The sequence below is a fragment of the Equus quagga genome, chromosome 15 (assembly GCF_021613505.1).
Source record: "Equus quagga isolate Etosha38 chromosome 15, UCLA_HA_Equagga_1.0, whole genome shotgun sequence".
Classification (NCBI taxonomy): Eukaryota; Metazoa; Chordata; class Mammalia; order Perissodactyla; family Equidae; genus Equus; species Equus quagga.
The window spans coordinates 93781028-93788847 of record NC_060281.1 but is presented as its reverse complement, the minus strand read 5'-3'; the positions used below and the strand labels follow the sequence as shown (position 1 = coordinate 93788847).

Sequence of the window (7820 nt, the reverse complement as noted above, 5' to 3'; positions counted from 1 at the left end):
ACATAAGTAGCCTTCTATGGCTAGTGGCCACCAGGTTGAGCAGCAGTGTGACTCTCCATCTTGAGTGGGGAGTAACTGCAGGAGGGGTGCACAAGCACAAAGCTGCAAGCTGCACACCAAAGGCCCGTGCTCAGCCGTACCCTCTCCTCTGCACCACCATTAGCTCAGGGGAGCTTCTTCTCACTTTAGTTTTGAATAAAACCAAAGCAGAGCTCTCTCCAACTGCTGTTCTCACCCCGTGCCCCACCCCCATGGCCCGACTGTCGAACATGTGCACAGGGAGAGGGAAGCCCTGGAGAGGTGCCCAGCACCCACGGGGGTGGCTCTGCAGGGCAGCCCACAGCCCGTCACTCCTGCAGCCTCCCAGGATAGGAGGGGTGCAGGGTGCATTTGTGGTGCGAGTGAGAAACAGGCTTCCCCAAGCGGTGAGCCCACTGGCACATGCGGCTCACCCAGGAGAGCTGCAGTGGGGGTGGACGAGTGTCCACCCGGGATGGGTGTCCAGAGCTGCCCTTAGGAGTGCATCCCTGAAGCTGTGTCCCCGGGGCCTGCTGGCCACTCGGGCAGATGCTGCAAGAGTCTTCACTTCCTGGTGCTAGGTGCCCTCTGAGGCTTTGAGGGGGCCCTGGCTCCAGAGCTCGTCCCTCAGCAGCCTTGGCCACCCTCCCCCTTCCGAGACTTGCCTCATGGGAATGGTTGCTGCGATTCAACTGCTAAGCCCTCAGTCACTTCATGCCACTAGGACAAACACATCTTGGAAGAAAGTGTCCAGTCCAGGGTGGACATCGGGAAATGTCTGGCTGTGCCCTCAGAGAGGTGGCACCAGGTTGCCACTGCCACGTGGCAGCGATTGCCACAAATGCACTGGGACGGGCATGGAAGGGGGTAGAACCTCAGCCCTTTGTATTTCCCGTCATCTCGTGTCCGAGTTAGCAGCCTTGCAGTTGACCAGCCAGCTGTCAGCTTTTCCTGCCTGGACTCAGGAAGGGCGGGATCAAAGGGTCCCTCTCACCCCATCCCTGGTGTTGAGATAGCGGGGAGAGGTCCCTCACCACCTGGCCTGGGAAAAATGCTTCCCAGACAGGTTTCAAGATGACTCATGACCACCATCATTGTGCCCCCTGTCCAGGTCACTCCGTGGGGACACTCACAGCCAGTAAAGTCAATAAACAGGGGAAAATGCAGGCCTGGGCAAGGGCCAGCCAGGGGAAATGCTAGAAGAGCAGAACTGCCTGTTTTCGTCTTTCCGATCAGTCAGGGCTTCTCCCTATCCCAGCCCCCAGCTGGCAGAGTCCCGTCCCGACTGTTACTCCCAGCTTCTATGGAAACGCCGCAGGACGGGGCGTCCTGCAAACAGGCCAGGGGCGCAGGACCAAGTCCTAGAAGAGGGACGACTGCCCCGGTGGGGAATTTCAGTAAAAAGGACAGATGCACCTTTGGGGCTGGGGCAGAGTCCTGGTCCCCACAGCCTGGGGGAGGCTGGGATGAAGTGGCAAGGTGGAAGCTGGGGAGGCCAGCGCTCAGGCAGGGCTCAGAGAGGGTAGGGAGGCTACGGAGAGAGGCATGGCGAGAACAGGCTCTGGACCAGCCAGGAGGGGGCTGGGAGGAGGCGCTCCGAGGGCCCTGCAGAGACCCTGCTCCTCCCTGACAGACTGGCAGCCCGAGGGGACTGGGGTTGGGGAGAACCCGAGGTCGACGAGTTGACCGCACGCACTATGCCCGAGACCCCCATGCGATCTAGCTGGACGCAAATAAACGGACACGCAGGCAGCTTCCAAAAGAGGCGAAACCATTTATCAAGTGGGCGCCGGCGCGGTATCTACAGTATCTACAATTATCTACACGGCCTGCAGACGGAGCTCTCGGGTCGTCTACACTGCAACTGACACGGTCTCGCAGAGAACAATAAATACACTTCTTTCCGCCGCTAACCGGCGCTTTGGCACTGGCGGGCAGACCCGGGTCCCCGGGGCTGGGGAGGGACCCGCGGTGGCTCCCGGACTGGGGAGCCGGACACTTCCACGGCTCTCGAGGCTGGAGGGCTTAGGACCCTGATGGCTTCGAGGCAGGGGAAGGGGAGCCCGCGGTGGCCCCGGGGCTGGGGGAGCGCGTTTTCTGCCGGCCCCCGGGCTGTGCAGGCGCCCGGTTATCTGGGGCAGTAGTCGTAGGAGCCGGGCGGTGCGGCCCCGGCCGACGAGTACATGTTGGCGGCGGCCGCGGCGGCGGCGGCGGCGGCGGCGGCCGCGGCGGGGCTCACGGCGGGGTGGTGGTGGTGGTGGTGCGGGTGCGCGTGCGGGTGGTAGCTGTGGCCGCGCAGGCCGGGCAGCGGGTAGGGCGCCGGCCGGCTCTTGGCCCCGAGGTAGTGGTCGTAGGCGGCGGCCGGGTACTTGTAGGGGTGGTGGTGCAGCGGCTCCGACGCGCCGGGCGCCTCCAGGCGCAGCTCGGAGTGCGGGGGGCTGGGCCGGCCTCCGGGCGCTCCGGGCAGCGGGACGAGGCCGCCGGCGCCCCCGGCCCCGGGCAGCGCGGGGCTCAGCACCCGCGCCAGCAGCTGCGGCGGGTGCGCCGGGTCCCCGAGCACGGCCGGCCCGCCCGCGTCGCGCTCGAATTCTCGCCGAGCCTCGGCCGCGTCTGCAGGGAGGCCCGAGGGGTGAGCGCGGCCCGCCGGCACGCAGAGGGGACCCGCCAGGGCCCGCCGGCGCCGGGCCGCGCACGGGCGCTCCCGCCCCTTCTCTCCGAACCCGCCCGAGACCCAGGCCCTCCCCAGAGGCCCGCGCCCCTCGCGGGCGGCAGCGGCGGGCGGGGCGCAGCCGTCGGCCGGGCGGGCGAGTGCGCGCTTGCCCGCCGCCACGGCCGTTGTGCAACCGGCGCGAAGGCCGCGAGCGCCCCTGGGGCGCAGGCGAGGCCAGGCGCGGCCGCCTGCCTGGGGCGGAGCACGCGCAGGGCCGCGGCCCGGATCCCACGACCCTGGCCCTACCTTTCTCCGCGCCGTTGGGCGGCGTGGGCGAGGCCACCGGGTTCCGCGAGCGCGCGAAGGCACTCATGAGCGGCAGGGCCCCGGGCCGGTGGTTCCGGGGCCTGTGGGAGGGAGGCGGGCAGCGGGTCAGGGGCGCGCGGCCAGGGCACGGGCGCTCTGGTCTCCTCAGAGGGCACTCACCAGTCCTCAGGGTCGCAGTCTCTGAAGCCTTTGGCGAAAGGGTTGCTGGCGATCTTGAGCTGCGTGATCTGCCGAGAAGCGAGCATTGTGCAAGCCGCCCAGCCCCTGCGCTGGGGACCACCGGGCCTCGGGGAGGGGGGGTGGTGTCAAGAGGGATCCCCCAGGAAGGGCCTCTCTACTCCCCGGGGACAAGAACCCGCTTCACAACTGCTCCCTTCCCCACAGAGACTGTCTCTCGCTCCTGCGGCAAGGACTCCTCGGCAGCCTCCTTTCTCACTAAGAAGCCCCTCTTTGTGGCCCCAAGTGATTGGGATGGGAATGTGGTCACCTCCAGCCCCCACCCGCAGTGGCAGGGAGTGGAGGGGCGCCCTAGGAATCTGGGTAAACCACGGATCAAGCCCCTGATGGGGAGTTTCCGGAATGGTTTGGAAAACAAACTTTCAGGCCGCAGTGACAGTTGCCGCTTGAGAGGTCAACCTGACAGGAGGCTGAGCCGCCTGCAGCAGAGGGGAGCCGGCTGCTGGAGGCCTTGGGGGTGGGGCTGCGTCAGTGTCGGGTTGTGTTCCACTCGGACCCACAGTGTGCGGGTCCAAGCCTTCTGTCCCCCAGGCTGAGACTGGAAATTGCACCCCTTCCCAGAAGTGTTGAATTTGCCCACCCCTGGGCCTCACCCGGTGGTTCTGGTAGGCAGTGACCGCGGTGAAGCGCGTCTCCTCGAACACGAAGGTTTTGAAGTTCTCCTCGGCGTATTTCTCACTATCTTTTCGGGGGTCCACGTAGACAACATGGAAGCGGGGCTGGTATCTGTGCATGGAGTTGAGAATAATCTGGAAAACAAGAAGGCAAGGTCGGAGCTCGGAAATGGGCCAAGGTCTGGACAGGCAGTGAACTTCCCAGAGAACTTGGGCAAAACCCTTAACTCCCAAAATGAAGCCCAGCCACGCGGCCCAAGCAGAGGCTGTGACCAACTGGGCACCTCCGGGAAAGATGCTCTGAGGGGCAAAAGATCTGGGCTTAGACGCTTAGACTCTCTTTCCTTAGATCCCGGAGAACTCCTGCGGGCCTGCCGTGGGTAGGCGGCCGCAGGGCCGAGTTCAGCTGGGCAGGGAAGCGGCATCACCAGTCAGGACTCCACAAAGCCTCCTGTCCTACCCTGACACACAACCCCCGCCTTTCCAGTTAAAAACCTCCCGCAAGAGCCCAGGAGTGGGGTAAGGGAAGCAGGGTGACCCTTCTCCCAGGTCCGAGGACCGCCCCCCCCCCCCCATGAGCCCCAACCTGTCCCTCCCCCGCAGCCGGAGCTGATCCAGCCCTGCCTCTGGCTCTGACCAACAAGCTCTCCAGGGCCTGCACCCAGGACAGCGCGCAGCCTGGGGAGGGTGTCGCTTACGTGGCCGTTGTCGTCCAGCAGGTTGTTAGTCAGCTTGAGCTTGTCGAAGGACACAATTTGCTTCATCCACTGTGCACCCTTGGCGGGCGAGTCAGGGTGGTAGTGCACACGGCCTGGCGTGGCAGGGTCCGCCTTCCCGGCCACCAGCCACGAGGAGCTGTGGAAGGCATACCTGGGGTGGCACAGAACAGGGGTCGTGCCATGTTGGGGTGAACCGAGAGAGCCTTGCCGAATGAGTAAACCGGAAAGTGCCTCTGATGAGTTTCGCTATCGGTGCCACGTGGGCTGGGAGCTTCCACACGGGCTGGGAGCTTTTCTGAGGGGGATCTTGCAGAAAACCCCCTCCACTCCCAATACACAGGACAGCAGGAAGCCAGTACCGAGGGAGGAGGCTGGGCTTCCGGCGCCATATTTCGCTGCAAGCGGGTTGGCCCGCTCTGGGCTTTCCCGCTGGCCTCCAGTGTCGCCAGCGCGGCGGGAGCCCGGATTTGGCCGCGCCAGGGGCCTCAGGCGCAGGGCGGTCCACGTTCTCTTTATTAATTGCTGTTAATTGTCCAGGCGGCTGAGGCCCGCCCCGCATAATCTCTCGCAGCCACCCCACCTTTCCTGCCTGGCTCCGGGGCCCAGCGTTCCTGGGGTATGGGGAGAGGGGACAAGGTGCCCACGCTCAACTCCTGGGAGAGGGAGACAGGAAGAAAGGCAGGGGCTGTGTGCGAGGGGCCTGCCCACCTCAGGCCAAGCCAGGCGGAGGGGAATGGGAGCTGTCTCAGGCCCACAGCTGCAGCAGGGAGCCCAGCCTCCTGAGGGGGGATCTTGAGAACTGAGAACCGCTGCGGGTAGGGTGTGTGGGAATGGAGTCCCGTATGGCGGTGGGGAGGGAGCAGGTCAGGCAGGTGCAGGTGCCTGGGCCCACCTGGTCACTAATGTTGTGGGCCGCCCTGGGAGGCATCACGGGGTGGGGACCCTCCCAGGTCCTTCTGGGCACTCACCGGTAGCGCTTGTCGTCCACAGGCACAAAGTCCATGAGGAGCATGTAGTCGGCCATGGGGTCCATGCCGAAGAGCTTCACTTGGAAGGTGGGGAACATGCGCCTGGGGGCAGCGGGGCCTCGGGTCACCTCAGGTAGGGGAAGGCAGGGCCACCCCACCTTGATCGGCCAGGATGGCGACCTCCCTGACAGCTGCTCCATTCGGTGGCCTGGCCCCTCCGTTACATCTCCCAGTCACTCGGCTGCTCTGACCCGACTAGGCCCCTACCGGCTTCGGGCAAGGGGAGCGCCAGGGCAGACCCTGCCCCCTTTTCTGAAACACAAAACTGGCTAACGCAGTGCCACAGCTGCGCCTCCGCACCCCAGCCTCGCTCGGCCTGGCGCTTCTTCCACCACCTTTGCCTGCGTAGACCCAGCCTAGCAACTGCCGATTCCGATTCCCGGCTGTCCTGTCTGGCTGGTCTCGGCAGGGAACACTGAGCAGCAGGACTCCCGAGTCGCCGGCCCAGAGACTCTCAGCCCGCGCTCGCTCACTCACTTGCTTGGCAGGGCCTCCCCCAGCTCGATCAAAACGATCCACCTAAACTCCCGGCTTGAACAAAGTGAAACCGGGTAGTTGGCCTCGCTGAGGCCTTGGAGCCGGCAGCCCCGACCCTGCCCCGACTCTCAGGGCCTGCCTCCAGAACAACACCAGCTTCTCCCCACCTTCCTCGGGCACTCAAGCGAGTTCCCACCCCATAACCCCAAAACGCAGCTAGTCAGGGCAAAGTGGGCTGTGCCCTCACGGTCCCCTGACTGTCCTCATCCCTGGACTCTAACTCAGTGACTGACCCAGGCTCTTGAAAGGACATTCTGTGGCTCCTGCAGGGGCTGCCGGGGAGCTGGCCCTGTCCTGACGGCACAGGAGTGCCGGCCGGCCGCTGGGCCCTGGAGGACAGCAGGAGGGCTCGGCCCCCACCTGCCCTTCCTACTGCTTCCCCTCACAGGCAACTCCTTGTGGGTGGGGGGCGGGACACAGATGCCGTGAAGCAGCTCTCCTGGACAGGCCTACCACCCCCTCCCCGCCTCTGCAAGACCGGAGGGTGCTGGGGTGAAGCCTGGCCACCGCCAACACCCTTGCTGGGCCGGCCTGGGCCAGAGGCTGGGGTGTAGTCTTCAGGGGGGCCCATGTGTCCACGGACAGCAAGGGGGCCCTGGAGAAGAGACGCAAGCTGGAGCCAAGTACAGGCCCCAGAGTCCCCAGGGAGGACGGCCACGGCAGGGAAACGGAAACCTCAAGAAGGCTCTGCAAACAGGCCCTGAGCTCTCCTTGGTTGTGCAGACACGGAGCTGGTGTCTCCTTGTGTACATTAGACACAGTCCGGCACCCGCCTTTGTCTGCTGGTCAAATGGGTTGCATCGCAAAACTTGTTCCCCTTCTCTCTGAGCTCTTAAAACAAATACAGGCCAAATGGAAGCTGGTGGGCACCAGTGGCAGAGCCAGGCCCCACAATCACCCAAAATTTAGGCCTGAGAAAACTGGGTGGCAACCCTCCACCAAACAAGAGCACCCTGTTTTTAAGGGTCTTAACTCTCTCCTAAAATTTTCAGACAATTGCCCAGATGCCCCTCTTCACCTAGCCCCGATGGACTGAACTAGGGAACCAAAGAAGAGCCTTTCCTTGGAGGGGGAATCCACCGGGAGCCGGCTGGTTGGGAGGCCCCTCGGAGGCGGCTGCCTTCCCCCGAGCCGGGTGTGCACAGCGCGGGCTCCTGCTTCCTGACGCCGCGGCTCCTGGGGCCACGGGTCAGGAGGGCCGGTCCCGCTCGCCGGGCTTCCCTCCGCTGGCCCTCCTGGGCCGCCCCGCCGTCCCCTCCCGCCCGGCGCGCTCGTCGGCTGTCGCTGGAGCCGGGATCGCGGAGCGAAGGAGCCGGCCCCGCCGAGAGGGGCCCGCAGGTGGCCGGGCCGCGCTTCCCACCCCGCTTCTCGGCCCCACTCGCGAGGATCGGACCGAGGCGCTGCCCGAGACCGGCGACACGTGGGGAGGGTCGCGGGCGGGGAGGGGGCGCCCTGACCTGCCGGCCTTGGTGACGATCATCTCGGTGCCCAGCTGATTGAACTCGTCCCACAGCGCCTTCATCTCCAGCTGCACGCTCACGCTGGCCACCTTCGCGTTCTTCTTCACCGGCGCCTTGCCGGCGGCCGCGCAGCTGGCCCCGGGGCCCTCGGGCTCGGCGGCGGCGCTGGTGGCGGCCCCGGCGGCCGGCGCGAACGGATAGGCGTGCGGCGGCGGCGGGCCCGGGGCGGC

The 7820-nt window shown here is 65.6% G+C and overlaps 1 protein-coding gene across 1 annotated transcript; it reads right to left on the bottom strand.

Moving 5' to 3' along the window:
- Window positions 1-1768: 1768 nt before the first annotated feature.
- On the bottom strand, window positions 1769-7814 carry TBX1 (T-box transcription factor 1; the record flags this gene model as incomplete). Its single annotated transcript, XM_046641077.1, has 7 exons — window positions 1769-2628; window positions 2975-3075; window positions 3155-3222; window positions 3826-3981; window positions 4545-4716; window positions 5534-5635; window positions 7588-7814. Coding segments are annotated over 7 exons (1308 nt in total), but the record flags the coding sequence as incomplete, so codon positions are not given.
- Window positions 7815-7820: the final 6 nt, after the last annotated feature.